General features: G+C 36.7%; 1 protein-coding gene across 18 annotated transcripts in view; it reads right to left on the bottom strand.

The window, feature by feature from the left end:
- Positions 1 to 332: 332 nt before the first annotated feature.
- LOC124220674 (RNA-binding Fox protein 1) overlaps positions 333 to 18101 on the bottom strand; it is a 125925-nt gene continuing 108156 nt past the window's right edge. For 5 of the 18 annotated variants that reach the window (XM_069135887.1, XM_069135881.1, XM_069135877.1 and 2 more), the window contains 6 exons: positions 14336 to 14483; positions 12990 to 13053; positions 11729 to 11793; positions 9094 to 9276; positions 8369 to 8432; positions 333 to 8257 (listed from right to left, as the gene is read on the bottom strand). In XM_069135887.1, the coding sequence (XP_068991988.1) occupies positions 8213 to 8257; positions 8369 to 8432; positions 9094 to 9276; positions 11729 to 11793; positions 12990 to 13053; positions 14336 to 14483 (569 nt within the window). In that variant the 3' untranslated portion in view covers positions 333 to 8212. Of the gene's footprint in view, positions 8258 to 8368; positions 8433 to 9093; positions 9277 to 11727; positions 11794 to 12707; positions 12735 to 12989; positions 13054 to 14335; positions 14484 to 16962; positions 17111 to 18101 lie in introns of all 18 variants that reach the window. The other 13 variants (XM_069135888.1, XM_069135880.1, XM_046629913.2 and 10 more) reach the window with 12 other exon arrangements.

Here is an 18101-nt window from a genome sequence, read left to right as displayed (position 1 = left end):
ATTTCTAAAGACGCGACATCTGGTTCTATATGAAATGTAAACCATCCGAAACTACCGTTTTTTATCGTACTTTTTACATCGTATCAATCCAAGATATAAAAATGGACGCTGAGCAGCTTTCAGGAAATATGCCGTGATTCCGATAACGGTGTAACTTACTTATACGTGAAACTCGCATTACTTTTTAACATCGGCAAACGATTATGTATCCAGGTAATAAAAAGTATATTCTTATTTATTATTTGAAAAATATTTAATAATAAACATTGACAATATACAGAGAAAATACGCCATAAGAAGTCGCTATGGGATTAGAATAAGAACCTAATAACTGGTCCAGACTTACAGAATATTATCAAATTAGACAGCAGATTTTTGTTTTTTTGTTTTCTTTTTTTGGTTTTTTTTTCCTCGTTTTCTTTCTCTTTTCTTTCTTTTGTGTGTTTTGTTGTGTTCAAAGGTGCACCTTCTTGTCATGGTATTTTCATGAAATCGAAATTGAAATTTTCATATCTTGCTTGTAGTTCTTCAAATTTTTTTTCTTCATCTTTCTGTGGAATTCTTATACATAATATATGCGATGCGGCTATAACGTGTATGTATAATAACAGGATATTAAAGGTTCACAGGTGGTGTTTTCTTTCTTTTTCCTTTTCGTTTCTTCTTTTAATATACGATCATTATCGTCGCAATGATAATAATTAACATTATGATTACTATTATTATTATTGTTATTATTATTTTAATTGTGGTTTGTTATTTATTCTTCAAATCCTCTCCTTTCTATCTTTGTCCTAATAGGTATTGTTTTCTTCCCCGTATGTTTTACTTCTTTTTCGCTTTCCTCTTATTACTACTGTTCCTATTGCTATTCATTATTATTAGAGTGATTATTATTATTATTATTTTCATTATTATCGTCATCATCATCATCATCATTATTATTATTATTTATGTATCCTTTTTTTCTTCTTTTTACGTTAAATTTTAAAGCGGAGACAATGGCGTACGTAACTGTGATTTTTCATGACATTTTGTATTCGATAATTTTAATTTTTTTTTCTCGTCTTTCAAACTGACGTTACTGCTGAAATTGCGGTTATGATTACTAGTATTAACATTATGTTTATTACTATTATCATTATTATCGGTATGTACGTTACATCGTAGGTAGATATTATTATTATTATTATTGTTATTATTATTAATCAACTTTACACACTTTAATATATTATACGTATATTAGCATTACACACACGGAAATTTTACACACACACACACACACACACACACACTTACCACACGATCAGGCATTCTTATAATATTTATATGCAGAGAGAGTATGTCAGAATAATTTTTATAATATAGTATTTATATTTTTGTATCTATGTATTTCCTTATTCAATGTCATGTCATGTTGTACGGAATACGAACGATCCTTTTTTCTTTTTTTTTTTTTTACTTCTGCTTCAATTTCGGTAATTTTATTTATTTTTTTATTCTTCGTATTTCCTCTTCACTTCTTCGGCTATATAATTTTTTTCTGCTTTGTTTTTTCTTTTTCAAACAACGAAGAAAATAATTAGGCTCGGCGATGTTATTCACGTTACTTTCCATGCACTTTTCATCGACCCTCAAGTCTCTCCTTTTTGTTGGTTTATTTGGCTCATCGTTCGGGACTTGTCGATCAACGAATCGTTATTTTTCTTGAAATGTAATGGGAATTGGAATTTCTGACAAAACTTTGTGAGAGAAATTCTCGTATTTGTGGATTATAAAGAGGGAGAGAGCAAGAGAGACAGCGAGAAGATGGAAATATCGAAAATTTACTGAAACGATTTTAAAAATATTAATTTTTTTGATATGAAAATTGCGTGAGCTTCTCGATTTTCTTATATTGTTATTTAAGTCGAATAGTTAAAACCTAGATAAAATTCTTACAAGATGATAAATTTACATACATAATATACAAACCATGAACGCGTGTTGGGATAAGTTTTAATTTATCTACTTTTTTACCCGTCGCGGTTTGTCGGTATAAAAAAAAGCATTCGCGCATACTATGTAAATATGTTAAAGGGGAGAGAGAAGAGTGAAAGATGAGCTGTTAGTAATTGATTATTCGATTTTTCTATCAGTAGTTACATGAACCGAGATTATTATTTTTCTTTTTCCATCCACATCGCCAGCGCCTTGCCCGTTTCTGAATTATGTATATTTATAATATTTATAGGTATGTAGACGTTACACTAGGATATGTTGCTTGTAAGATGTGTTATTAATATTTAATCAAATTTCAACTGTATTCTTTATACTTTTTCACCCAACTTTATAGGGTAAATATTTACTTTTCCTTACATATAATATCGTTATTAATATACTATAACATCGTAAGTGCGTATGTCAAGTTTTAAATTCATGTCAACGAACCATAATCTTTAATTCACAATTGAATCAATATCTATATCGGCAGATAGACGGACAAACAGACGGAAGAATAGTTAGATCAGAGTATGGATGGTAACAAAAAAAAAAAAAAGAAAGAGAAAACATAGAACATATTTGTTCGTGCATTTCCTCATCCATTCCTTGGTTAAAATATCAATGTATCAGAAAAATGATTCAAAGATATTAAATGTTCGGATACCAGCTGTATAAGAAATTTTCACACATTTCCTTCACGCTCGCTTAGGCTCCTTTCTTATTTATAATACTTGAAAGATTTAGAAAGAATAAAAAAAAAAATAAAATAAAACGAAGAAATACTATGTATAAGAAGAAAGCAAAAGGGTAAAAATTTCATCAACGGGTATATAATATATCTATAAAGCATTGTGCACTTCGACTGAACAATTTGTTATTTTCTTTTTTCTTTCTATACTTATGATATTACAAGCCTTAGACGCCTGCGATATTATATGCACAGATTGGCCTATCGAGTTTAAATTTTGAGCTTGACTTACCCTAGCTGCTAGTTTATATAATTTAATGTAGAAGTAAAAGACAGTAATATACAATAGGCCGCGGTAAATTGAAACGAATCGTCGATACCGTTTATAAAGTATTGAGAATAGACATTTGTTTTTTTCTTCACGCAAAAACAAACTGGCGAAAAAAATTGGTCGGTCGATTTTGCCTGAGGGACGAATTTGTCCTTTCCCAAAAACGTGCAAAATCATGCGAAATCTTAATTGATTAAACAATTCGTTCCAGTTTACTGGGAATAGTAGCAACGGTCGCATCGTGCCGTAATAGTAAATATAACAAGCCTTTAGCATGTCCAATTAATATGAAACTAGAATTAGAAGATGTGAACCTTGTTAATGAGGAGAGGGGGCGAACAACGAAGGGTTGCAAATCTTGCGCGATACAAACCGATTTATTCATCCCGAGTTTATTTTTCAGGGTACCAATCTTAATGTATTACAAATATAAAGGGGAGACCGCGAAAGATCGAGATAATATGGATGAGGACAAGTCTTCAAAGCTGCCGTCTTGTCAGACTCACAATTTAACATGAACAATAATGTTAATAATAATAACAATGTTGTGATAATAATACAGTGTAATAAAAAATATATACCTATATTTATATAAAAAAGAAACTCTTAATATAAAAGAAAAGTATCTCAAAAAATGACTGAACATTTAAAAAGCCTAAGTAAAAAACGAAACAAAAAAAAAAGATCAATGTCAATCGCCACTGTCATGGATCGGGTTTAAATATCTTTCAAAGTTTTTCTCTTCTTACGTATAAAGTGTAATATCGCATCGTCTAGTTAGATTCTTGGAACAGACACGATGTATGTTAAATTCTTCTATTAGTGTTTTTTTTTTTTTATTTTTTTTTTTTTTTATAACATTGATGACGTTTTTTCTTATTTACATCGAAGTTGTTTCTTTGAAAGCTTATCAATTCGCACAAATTGACGTTTCGTAAAATTAATTTCCGTGCCGACATAAGACTGACAACACAGATCTGATTTCAGTTGATATTATTGTATTTTTTAATTAGAGAGACACGTATTTTTCTACGACGACCTATTTAACGGTAAGCTCGATTCGCGTTACAAGGAAAATAATAACAATAATAACAATAATAATAATAATGACAATAATAATGACAAGTAAAGTGTTTCTGGGATAATCCGTAATAATTTTGTATATTTATGTTTTAGGCTGTTGAATGTCAGTTTGTTATGTTTCATTTTCTTTAATCTACGTTTATTATTTGCTGCCTAGTTGCCTGCTTTTTTTTTTTCGTCGTATTTATCATTATGAAAATTAATTTTCGTGAGATACGCGGAAAGGTGACAAGATACTTTCGATTTATAGCCATTTTTCTTAAACTCCGAGTCAACGTTGCATGTTTTTTTTTTTTTATTTTTTTTTTAATTACCGCGCATGCTTTAAAGTTTAGAGATATTATGACATGAATATTAGACGACGTTATTAGTTATAATTATCACGCGCGTGTGCACATGTATACATGTACATAAGTATAATTATACACGAATATGTGGATGTACGCGCGCGATATACGCGAACGTATAGAAAAGATCACAACTAATGATACAGTGAAAGTGGCAATTATTTGTGCTCCACTTCCGCCTCCATTAAAAAAAGAAAAACAAAGAGATGTAAAAAAAAAAAAAACCACCCTTCGATCCTATCTTATCCGCCTCCTCGTTTGACTCGACGTAACAGCAATCCCATAAGCTTTCTAAGAACAACAGAATAAGGAAAAGTGAAAGAAACTAGAAAACCAGAATGAGAAGTGAATTGCTCGTTATGAATTGTAAGTAAATTTCAAATTCTTGCTAAATAACTTTTGTCATATTTTGCCACATTGACGCGTCGTAGTTCCAAGCTAACAAACATCATCCATAATTTTCAAGTTGACTTATTTACTTACATCTGTGTTTAGATATTTTTCTTCAAACAATTCGATTCGATTTCATTTGGTTTGGTTTTATCTTTCGGGCTTCCCGATTCTTTCACCGATGACTTCACCTTTATCTCTCGTTCTCTCGCTCTCTACCTACCTATTTATTATTATTTATCTCATATTCTTATATGCAACTTACATATTACAATCCTATACAGACATATACGCATGTATATAATATGTATACTTAACAAGGATATCACTCACTCGGTTCAATGTGCGTACCATTATTGTTAATCCTTAATTCGTAACTATTTATTTTTACTTTTTTATTCTGATTAATTATTACTATTATTATTATTATTATTATTATTATAATTATAATATTTGTTTGTGCCCGAGAGCTGACGATAATTAGTTGGAAATATCGCTCAGATTTCAGGCCCCTCCGATGTCTACCCCCCATCCTTATGTTTTGTTGTTTTTTTCTCTCCACCCCATTGCTCCTCCTTGCCTCACGTCTGTCCAAATTGTTGCAATTTATTCTATGATTCATTCATTCGGTAACGCAATCGCCTATTCTAACAATTTTTTGAGTATTTTATGTATTGATGCAGTATAGAAGCAATATATTGTTTTAGCTTTGTCATGTACCTATTTATGTGCATATACATCTAAAAGAGTTGGATTTAAATTAACTGAATTCAATTTGGGGCTTTGAAAGTGCTGTTGATGTGTTTTTTTACCAAATGTTCAACCGTCAACTTCAACCGACTAATTATTTCACCTCATTGCGTCAGTGTCAACCGTGTGCTGTTTGATTGGACATTGATGAATAATGATTCATGTGTCAAAAGTCTTATACTTCGTACACCGCGAGTGAAATAGTGAAAGCTTCATAGATAAACGGTTGTTAAATACATGATAAGTTTTATTTTGTTTGTCGGTTTTCGATAAACCGAACTCCAATTCGAAAGACTGTTTGTGACACGCGGGGACAAAGAGCAAGGAGATTTTGAGAATGCATAAGAGATAAAAAGTGAAGAAAATGAGAAGGTGGCAAAAGAAATGAAAGTAAATTGAAGAAATAATCATTTGTGTCATGTTCGTCACGCTCTAAACTAACAGTATAAATATATATATAACAATTATTGATTGATTTGGTTGCTTCGAAAAAACGAATATATCGTGTACTAATATCAGTTCGATTTCTATTTGAAATTATTATTATTACTACTATTTAATCTTACTATTTATTATACACAAATACTTTACACGCGTGCTGCGCACGTATAACGTATTCATCAAAAGTGTGGATGAGTGTGGTTGTGCATTTTCTTTGCCAAAAGTTCTACGTTACGTTTAAAATCAGATTCTTCTTCAGTTACACGGTTCTTCTTGCTTTACAACTGACAATGTGTATATATTATTTACTCTACGCGTCGAAAAGGAGAGTTTGGCGAGGGAGACGGACGGGGAATCAGATTAGTTGAAAATTGTCTCTGAATTCCCGGTACTTCAATTGCTAAATAGAAATATCTATTTTATATAATCGAAAAAGCTGTTCATTTTGGTTTGGTTTTTTTTCTTTTGTTTTTTACAGGTATGAAAAGGTAAACGGTAACTGGAACGATTTTCAAACAGAGTTGTACAGGTACCGGCGTAATACATAATACGTATAATCGAGTGAAAATATCTACACACACGACTCTGAGATTTGAATTTTTTAAATATCGATTGAGAAACTATTATTATTGTTGATGTTACTATTATTATTAACAATTAAAAATTGATTTTGGAGTTCTTCAAATCGACAGAGCTAAAGTTTCCTTGTCTCTATAATATCTTCTCCTACAGAATGAATGAATGAATGTCGATTGACTAGACCCTGTTAATATTCACCAACACCCGTGGCACGAAACATGCGGTGGTCTAAATCTCAATTCAATCCGATTTGTTTTGTTCGTTAGTTTTTTTTTCTTTTATGCACGTATCGTAAATAACTTTTATTTCTACGTATCGTATATCATCTACAATTCTCGGTTCCTCAAACCTACACATTTATTTGGCATAAGAACCTTCCTTTTCATCCTCTTCTTCTGACGTCGTTTTTTTTTTTTTTTTTTTCATTTTTCTTTTTCTGCCTATTCATTTTGACCAAGTTTAATTTTACGTTGGATAATCGTCTACTTATATCATCCTAATATCTAGCTACCTATAAGTTCTGTATCTCTTACGATTATTATTACTATTATAATTATTAATAATATTATTTCTATTTTCTATTATTATAGACTATGGTAATATATGTGTAATAAATAATTTCGAGTACTGTGAACAAATTATCATTCCCATTAGTTTTTTTCTTCTTTCTCTACTCATTCAGCTTCTCTTTTGTTCGGTATCCAAACAGCTCATCGTACCAATAATCTCTAGCTGACAGCGTTTGATTTTTTCTTGCTGTATATCTTTCTTCTCTATTTTGTTCAAAGAACTCAAATATTCAACACGCACACATTATCGTGTCGTACTCGGCATATACTATACTTTACTTGTATATTTTTATATGTAACAATCGATACCTAGCGGTGGCCTTTGTTGTGTTTTCAACAATTTTCTCGTCGTTTCAAACTTCTCAGATCCTTGCTTATTATTTTCAATTACAATAATTACACTCCATGTAGCTTGCCACCAACCGAGACTACATACACGTATAATAATAAAAGTAATTTTTGTTTTTTTTTTCCAATTAGTTTACAAATTATTGTGGTTCAATTATCTATTACATTACCATCTAACTTTTTATTCATTTATTTATTTCATTATTATATTATTACTATTATCGTTATTATTATTATTATTATATTAACATGATAATTTGGCTTGCGTAATTAGACAGCGCTTTTGTTTTTTTTTTTTCTTTGAGTAGCATGTGCGAATACAACGCCGCGCATGCAAGTGCTGTGCTATACACGACGAGGGTAGCATCGGTATGGGTGAAATCCAGATATCAGCTTTTTTTCTTTTAATATCGTTTCCAACTTGTCATTTTTCTTTTTTTTATGATCACGAAGATGGACGCTTAACGTTGAGGAGATGGTGAATGGCGAATTGCTCTGGTCACAACGATTGTGTCAATTTCTAGCCGGCTGTCATGGTATCTGCTGCTGAGTATACGTTTCTCCCTATGTCTTCTTCTTCGTCTCTCTTTCTTTCATTCATTCGTTTGTTTATTTAGTATTTTTCCTTGTCAAACTCCGAGAGAACAGCAATGATATTATTCCCCAAACTTGAACTGATTTTTTTTCTTTCTTCTCTCTCTATTTAGTAGGGTGCAAACCTGTTGTAACCACCTCTGTACACCGTCGCCTGTACAGGGAAATAATAAGTAAGAATAAGACATTGCTCGTTTCTCGATTACTGTCCGATTTGCCAATTTCACAATACGTGCGCCTCGTATAAACCAATTTTGAAACTCACCCCATAACCAGCTACTGGTCCAATTCCGTGTCCGAGGTAAGGATCTGCGTATTCGCGACCATAACTGTGTAAAAAAGTGGAGAGAGATTAGAAAATTATCGATCTTAGTCAGTACATCGCTTTTCTAAATTTTCAACACGAAAGGAACAATCAGAGTGTATATTTATTTGGGATATTAAGGAGAGATTAACGGTGTTACCAATATTTGCACCATTAAGTTTTGTTTGATTTTAGGGTTTTGAGACAGGATGGTTTCTGGGAGTTGTGGAAGATGAATCGTCGAATCTACGCCCTCGCAGAGCTCTACCTCGTCGTCGCCTAGAATCGTTTACAAGAAAAAGAGGACTTTCAGAAATAATGTCACAGTTCATACAGAAGTCAACCCCGATTCGTTACAACTTCAACGATGGATGCCTCGAGGTTTCCAAAAGGTCAAAAAAAAAAAAAAAAAAACCCGAGATGTGCCTGTCAATCTTACCGATCGACAATTATTGTACTGCGAATCAAGCCAAGAGTCTAGGTTTCACTGCTGCGATTTTCTAGCATCGATAATTTTCCTCATAATTAACAGTAGATAACGCGGTATAATCAGCTAATGCTGGCAAAGCAAAACTACTTCTAAACACATCGGAGCGACACATTTTTGCGCAGACAAAGTAGTCCCGCTCTGTCTGTCGATTCTCGAAGGCAAACCAACCCTCCGCGATCGTGGTCCAAGAACTCACCCTGCCACTGCTGCGTAGCCTGCGACAGGTTGGGCTGCTGCTGCGGCTGCTCCGTAGGCACGAGCCGCCACTGCTGTGTAGGTTGCTGCCGCTGCATACGTGGCTTGCTGCGACGTCGACAAAGGGGTCTTCAATAGCGGAGAAGAGGCCGCGGCGGCCGCTGCTGCAGCTGCCTGTAACATCCACATCCCGCCATGCAAGCTCAAGCAAGCTCGAATACTAAACTATGATAGTGTGTGATGGATGAGGGTCAACGGATGGGGTGAAACTGCGACGTACTCTACTGTCCATGTGTCGTTAAATGCTATGTATTAATAAGTGACGAATGAAGTGTGTTAAAAGCACCGCGAGCACCGCTTGCAAGACTAATTTTACTTTCATTACTCTTTTACATTTTTCTTATTAACTGTGATTAGTCTTTCAATCTTTTACAAAAATTATATGCACTTGTGACGGTTCGAAATTCATGCAAGTAGAAAATGAGATGATTGTTTTTGTTTTTGTTCTTTATATCAAAGTCTGAGCCTACCGCAGCATAGATATATAGAGTTGTCAAAATTCCCCGGTGAAAATATTCATTGCACAAGACTTTGCAGTGTCTCGATTCGCAAACTTGTTGAAATATTTGAAGGAACGAATTTTGTGTGCTTGTGCATCAGTTTACGTGTGATCGTTGATGTGTAATTATGGAAGTCATATGTTTGTTTCTTTCTTTTTTTTTTATATATATATATGTACCATGCATGAGACGTTGAGAAAAACCAAGGTGCAGACAAACCTTCAAAAATTATCACAATTATATAGTATATGTGCAAATCCTAATTCTTTTTTACAGACAACAGTGTATATAATATAATATATATTTATACATTGTACCTACGTCGTAACTAATTGTTATTATCAATTATCACATTATTAAATCACAATGTACTAAATTCATATCCGCATTCAAGTTCTATAATTTTCTTTTTATCATTTCTAACATTTCTATCATAATAATGAGGTGGCTATGCAAGATTCTTTCTTTTTCTTCTAGATTCTCATTTTTGTTTCATTTCTTTTCCTTCTCTCTCTCTTTTTTTTCGAACCGTTAATCAAACTAATTTCGAAATAAAAAATCAATTAAAAAACTTATCGCTTCACAGCAAAGAAAAAGGTGTAAATTGATTGAAAGGTGTAACTGGATGATATGAATACTCTTTCTACGTATCGTACGTATAAAAATGTGTATTATATACGTATTTCGGCATTATTCCGTAAACCGCGATCCAGGCTTACAACTTGGATGAATTTAGAAAGGGGGCGAGTATTCTCCGGGTCGCTGATGTCGATACCCTGAGGGTTACATGTGAATGTGACGCAACGACACAGCGGTTGGAGCAAGAAATTCAAGCCCCAAGATATTTCTGTTCGTTCTCAGGATAAATGGATTTTCGAGCACCCGAAAAGGTACGAAAGAAAGAAGTGAAGGAACAAAATAAATAATGGGGAAAAAATAAAAAAAAGAGATAAGATATTGAGGCGAAAATCCAACAATAGAAAAAAAAGAATCCTTTGAGCTCTTATCCAGCATTTTCTTCTCACAAGTATTTTCAAGTGGGTTCAGTTTATACATCGAAAATCCCTCGATACGCCTGTAAACTCGGGTTTGCTCCGCATTGAAAATCAAGAAAAAGAAAAAATGCAAAACTATGAACGAACGCTATATGGATTAACCTCTACGTATGGAAGAAAAAAAAAAAAAACTGCTATGAGAAAGTAATTCGTGTTAGTACGAGTAATACCTAATTCAAAATATCCATTTAACAGTCATATCGTATCCCAAGCGAACGAGACAGCCATTGCAGATTTATTTAAATGACAAAACAAATAGAAATGAAAATCGTACAAAAATTTTTTTCGTACCTAGAAATAATGCGTGGGTTTTATTAATACGTGTGTAACGATCGGTTTTAAAATTCCCGTATACTTTTTACGTCTACTGCACAGGTACACAGGTTACATATAAAAGCGAGGTGTCGGTAGAGGGGGAAGAAAAAAAAGAAAAAAAAAGAGGAGGTAAAAGAAGAAGAAAAGAACAATGAAAGAGCTTTTACGTCGAGAGACAAAAAGAAGGAAGGATAAAATTTAGAGAATGATTAAACGAATGACTGTCGCATAAAAAGTTGGACAGAATACAGATAGTAAGAAAGAAAAATAACGAATAAGAACAAGAAGAGCAAAAGGAAAAACCGCCAGATAAATTATAATAAAGAAACAAAGGTGTATAAATATAACAACGTTGCGTTCTAAGAACACACCGCTGTATATGATATATGTAAATTACGTGATAAGAGACGATAAGTATGAAGATATATACAATAACAGATAAAGGTATCTATAAATGTAATTCGAGGAAAAATATTAATGAAGAAAAACGAAAATTTTAAACAGAACGAGAAAGTGGAATTGAAAAGAAGTGGAAGAAGAAAGAAAGAAAGAAAAAAGAACCACAAATGTATATGCAGATTTACGTAAACAGTTTCTGTTCTTGTTTTAGTTTATAAGTTTTCTCGTCAATCAACCAAATGAAGAAACAAACTTTCAATTATGTATACTGATAATAATATAATGTCAGGCCGTAAAAATTCCTACCTCCATACCGGGCGCTTTTGTCTGAAACACAAACGGCAATCCTGAATCGTTATGACCAGTAACCACCTGCAATTTTGTTTTTTCTGTTTTCATATATAATGTGTACCCATATCCATGTTATAAAACAAATCAAAATAAAATAAATAAAAAAAAATCACCCCGCTGATCCACAGACAACACAGTCGAAATCTTCCGTTCTGCAGTAAAATTCAATTCATTCCGTACCAAATCGTTCTTATGAATAGAAAAGGAGACACAATTTTCGAAAAAAAAAAACAAGAAAAAAAAACTTATCGATGTAGGTATCCGGTTAACACAATAATCGAGTGGCACGTGTGGATACGAGTAGTCAATAAATGTAAACCAGCAGTATAAGAGGATGCATATGTAGCGATGATGGTTATATAGGTATGTATGAGATGTACGAGAGTGTATTTTGAGAGAATCCGCGAAGGCGAAAAGATGAATCAGCCAGAGAAAATCCGAGGGGTACTGTTTATATACCGGGACAATCTCTTGGAACTTGAAAATCGATCGCGCAAGCGCGAGTTTTATCGGCTGTTCGCGCAGGCTGGCCAACCCGAGTTTCAGCCGTCAAACTCTTTCCGCCGGCGACGTGGTTCCTACGAATTTTCGAGGTTAGGATCTCGAACAATCGAGACGGCGACTCGGAAAGGTTTCGGAAGCATTTGTCGTCGGGGCGGAAAGTCGATTCTTCGAAGAACGGTCGGAACTCGACGCTTACGCTCTTTGAAAATTCAAACGTAGACATTTTGCGTAGGTTGGCCCGCCTGCGTCGCGGACAAGAATATCGCCGCGGGAACGTTTCGCCGACCAATGAGATTTGATCATTCGGCGCACGCGCGGTTCATTTTCAAGTTTCAAGAGATTCTCCCGGTATATGTATTGTAATGTATAGGCGTTATAATGTGTATATGCAATCGGGTGATTGGTGTGTCATTTTGGGTACATGTACTAACATCAGCTGTTGCTTGCGGCCATTCCAGCTAACCGTCAAAAATTTCGCACTATTAAATTCCGCTCTCACATCGTTCTTGCATTTATATGCGATATTTCGCACAATTAAATGTATGATAGCAATAATAATAATAACCATAATAATAACAGACACACGATTTGAAAAATAAAATCAAAGTTGAATGCATGAATAAGAAGAAATCACAACTTTTAACAATGAATTTATAGAGAATATAGCAATTGCATAAAAAGTGACGTAACTTGGTATAATTTTCAATTCTTACCTGGAGCCTGTAGTTAGGATCTTGCGTCGCGGCGTGTGCCGCTAGGAAGGGATCATAGTAGACGCTGAAACAGGGGGAAAAGAAACACGATTAGAGAATGAAAATTTAAACCTTTAAAAGCCTTCAGCCAAGTTTCAAAATTCTCCGACACTGCGGGGAGGGGGAAACGACGTGAAATTGGAAAATGAGGAGAGGGCGGTCGGTAGAGGTGATTAATAATTACCGAATCAATTAAGCGCGGATCGATTCGAAATCAGACTCGTCAAAAGTTGGCGTAACGAAGCCGAGAAAGGCTTTGGAATGCGTTCGCCAATTTCCTCCCGTTAATTTGAACCAAACGCGATGTTAACACGTGTGAGTTCGTGTCTGTGTGTGCATTTTGCATTTAGATTTAGGTATAGACAGGAAACTACTACATGTATAATGTATAGACGTATGAATCACATTGTTTCCGAGGACGGTAGACGAGCAAAAACTGGGACAGTAATCAACCGGCAGAGAAGCGAAGCTGCTGGGGTATTATACAATTTTCCTATCCGTATGGGGGGAAAAAAGCGGATAGGGGAAAAACAATTTCCGACCGAAATACATGACCAGAATGATCGCCTCGTCGCGCTCCGATAAACAAATTATTTCACAACGTCCGATTCATTAAACGCTCCCTGAGGCAGAAGCATGGAAAGGAATTATTTTCGTTCGCTTTGAATGTTTATTAATTTACGTAATGAAGGATTTTTTAATAAATAATTCCACGCGGTTGCAGCTTGCCGCATTTCGCTCGGTCGATTTCAAGTGCGTCTTTTTCTCTTCACTTTTTTCATTATCTGTTCTCCAAAGAGAAGAAACAAAAAACCCGATCAAAGTTTAAAATTTACACCTTATACGTGAAGAGATTCAGTGATTTTTCTCGATCAGCGAGGCAAGAGAAAGAGGGAGAATATCGATACGTCAAATTCGATGAAAAGTGATATTTTCATCGTTGTTTGTGGGTTAGGCGAATCGGATAAAATTCCGAACCTGTAATCGGCTTTGCATCGAATGGCTTTACGTACAAGAAGATTCCTCTTTTCATCGTCGACATTTCAACGCGCATGAGACGGACGTTACTGACCGGAATTTGGAACGGAATTAGGTGAATCTAAACATACACATCGACACATCGACACATCGGCACACAGATAGATTATGCATGTATATACACAGACATATAGGAGTTAAATAAAATTGTGCAACGTGCTAAAAATGCAGAGCCAAGTCTTTCGCAGTACCACAGAGATCAGGGTTAGGGTCACGGACAATGTGGGTGACCAATTTACGAAAGCGTTCTTAAGGTGGTAAATACTCACGTTTGCGCGAAGGGATGAAGGGCCGTGGCTGCGGCTGCGGCAGCCAAGGGATTTGGATTTCTAGCTAAAGCCAAAGCAGCGCCTGCCGGAAATGCGGTTCGTGCGCCAACTCTTCCTCTCTGTATCGCGACGCCCCTTAAAGCTGCGGCTGTAACACGATGAACGAAAAAAAAACCCTCTTACCTTAGTGTAACTTAGCGACGTATATTTGGACGAAATTCTTCGACGGCTTTCAGGTCGTCGACGGTGTCACAACGGGCTCGATCGGTGGTGCGAACCTTCGGCGGCGACGGGGTTCTTTCTTATCCAAGGGATTGACAAACGAGCAAAGACAGAGAGAGAGAGAGAGAAGAGAGAGGGTGGAAAAAAAAAAGATTTTTTCCAACGCCGGATGGGAAACACGGGTGGGAAGATCTGCGGTCTGGTCGATCTGGATGCGACAGCCGATTCCGAAGAAGAACCCGGAAGTTCCACAGGCCAAAGACTGGAGAACCAGAGGACAGGTGGCCTGGCCATCAGAGGACAAAACCAGACGAAATGGTGGATGAAGTGGCACAAGACGAGACGAAAGATAAACTTCCTCGAGCCTGTTCGCTCGCGGAATTCTATAGAGTCGATGATCAGCATCGAGCCGAGATTTGGAAGCGACCAAAGACCCCTTAAGTCATCCCTGAAGAGTACGACTTCCACGCACAGCGGTTCGTCGGTTCGTTTCCATCTGCCACCCGAGCACCGAGAAGACGACATTCGGAAGTTTGCGACGGGAAAACGAACCAGCGTGGAAATCGTGGCTCCTCCGATCGAGGTTCTTGGAGGCTTGGAATCGGAGCATGGGGAAGAGGATCGGAGAACCGGAAGAATGCGAGGCCTGTTAAAGAAAACCTCGTGGCGTATTCTGTTATGCCTGACCTGCGGTATAGTCGTTCCCTTGTTCCTGGTAATCCCGGTAATCGTCACCTATGAAAATCTGCGCCGTGTTCCCGGACCGGGGATAAAGTGAAGAGAGAGAAAAATAACTACGATGTGATTGATTCGCTTTGGACATATCAAAGATAGGGATGTAAAGGATACTACCAAGCTCGATTGGCGAACGAATTGCGACCTCTGACGATCAACCGGAAGATCGATGACGCGATTTGATCAACTTACTGGGGTTAAACTGCTGCGGGACGTACGTCACTACGTAGAACACTCGACGCGTAGAGCCCGAACGATCGAGGAGGGAAATGAATGGTCCAATTTACTCCCGTGTCGAGGATCGGGTTAACGGATGACAGACGGGCTCCGATGCTGCATGGATGGCCGGCACGTATTCACGACGTAAAGCAGTTCGGAGTGGGTTGAATCGAACGGCTCTTCTCGGTTCTCTGCCTCTCTCCTTCTCTCACTCGATTCTACGCGAGTGTCTGGAATCCGACATTTGATACGTGGACCGGGTAGGTATTTTGGAATAATGATCGGTACTGTCGTCGTAATCGTAATTCAAAGATGATGCAAAAGAAACTAGCCCTTCCTCTCGACGTCTGAGACTCCCCAGGACTCGTTCGATTCACAAAACGCTACACCGGTAGCTTGTCTAACGGATCATCTGTTTTTTCTTCGACAGAAAGAAGCTTGATAATCGTACGACGAGAAATCAGGGATGTGCGTCATGCTTGCGTCGAGTAACTGTGAAACCACTTCTTCCCGTTGAACGGTAGGAAAAACGCTGGAGAGAAGTCGTGGATTGAAAATTTCTTTCACGAGAGGCCTGCCTTTGACCAAGTACCCGTACATACATACACACATACACAAGTGAACTTACAAGTGGCACTTACGAGTTCTGGCTAGCTCTGGATTACAGTTGTGACCCAAAACAAAGAGAAAACAAGAAAAAAATTAAAAAAAATCAACGCCACGATAAGTTACTGTGCGTCTTGCTCTACTGGTGAGTGGTTGCGACGTGCGTTTGAAAACTTGTGCAACGCGTTCAACGTTTCAGGCTAGTGCGAGAGCTGTTTGTTCGCAGGATGCACAAAGCAGGCACATTCAAAATAATCGTGTTTTCAAAGTTATGCATTTCGCGTGAAGCGATGGGGGGAGGATTCAAACATTACACAGATGACACTATTTTCGTCAACCTGTGTTTTTTTTTTTGTTGTACTTTTTTTTGTTTCCAATTCTACGTACGGAAAGAGGTAACAAAATGCGTAACAACGAATACTATACAAAGTGGTACAATATGCTTTTTGGGATTAATATTAACGAAGAGTTGATAATGATAATTAAATGGGTCTATAACGTGTAACACGATTGGATGAACCGGGGGATAACGATCAGTTGTAAAAATTCTTATAATCTCAAGGGAACGATGTTTAAAACGGTATACAACAGCATCGGCGGCAAAACCGATAGTAAAAGAATAATGGTTATGGTTAAGGGTAGCAACAACATCAACAACAACAACAACCACAACATCAACAACAACAACCAGGTAACAACAAGACCAAGAAGATGTGAGGAGGAAAGTAGAGATGAGTAAGAAGATTCAAGAAAAGAGTCAGCGTTTTGTTTTTGGTGCTCATGGAGAGAAGAGGGCTTGGGTCTTGGGGCTTGGTGAAAGATTTGAGATAAAGTTTTCCAAGTACCTCCGTCTCGCCGCGGCTCTGGGTGCCAGGACCAGCGGCGCCGCAGCGGGTGACGGGGTGACCGCTGCCGCTGCCGCAGCCGCGGCCGCCGCTGCCGAAGGAGTCGCCGCACCCAACCAGCTCCAAGGCACCGCCGGTAACCTGTAGCCTGTCGAAGTACAAGTTGGTTGTATAGTATATGTAACACGTACATGGATGATTATTACGAAGAGAAACAGGGACCAATGCCTCCTTGGCATTCTTTAATTACGATTCTGCATACCTACTGTCGATCGGCATTGCATCGTTCGTTTGTAACGCCCGTAACTTATACCCACCATTTTCTCATCGCGTCTCATCCTCGTCCTCTCTTGGCTCTGATAAGATGGCGTACAACACATCGACAAGTTCAGCATTTTGGCCTGTGATCACTTATCGGGATCATCTTGACGGTTTGTCAGTGCAAGAGGATGTTCAGTCCGATCAGTGTTCACAGGATTTTTGTATAATATGTATATTGCGGAGTCGGATACCTGCCGTATTTTTCGGAACTTACAAGAATGGTGTCGCAGGTCGATATCTTGGTTTTGATTTCTTTGGTAATATGCTGTAGTAGACTGAAAACTAAACGATACGTGTCTCTTTTTGAAACCACCCTCCAAATTAAGGCATGTCAAGGAAATATGTAATATTCTTAATTAAAAATACAACTGCCAAGTCGACATTTGACATGCATTAATTTGGAGGTGTAGTTTAATCCTCTTGAAGTGTTTCATGGCAGATAAAAAAAAAAAAAAAAAAATACGTGTCGCTTATTTTATAGTCCACTATAACATATTGAAATAGAAATGAAATCGGAGAAATCGACTCGGGATACCTTCCTGGTTAGTTGAACGTTACGTGAGTCAGGAAATGAGCCGCGGTTTAGTTTTATTAGACTGAATTTTTCATGTTATACGCCGTCGCGAGCAGAGAGTGAGAAAGGAAGTCGGAGAGAGAAGCAAACTGGTACTCGATGTGTGAATTATTTATTTTTTACCTTTTCACCGTGCATGTATTATGCATACGGTATGAAACACAGATAGCATCGATTTCACCGGAATCGATACGTGCTCTATATATACATATACATATATATATAGTATATACCTTGATTCGTG

The sequence above is a fragment of the Neodiprion pinetum genome, chromosome 5 (genome assembly GCF_021155775.2).
Source record: "Neodiprion pinetum isolate iyNeoPine1 chromosome 5, iyNeoPine1.2, whole genome shotgun sequence".
NCBI lineage: Eukaryota > Metazoa > Arthropoda > Insecta > Hymenoptera > Diprionidae > Neodiprion > Neodiprion pinetum.
Note: the sequence above shows the minus strand (reverse complement) of the source record. Positions and strands in the feature narration are given on the sequence as shown.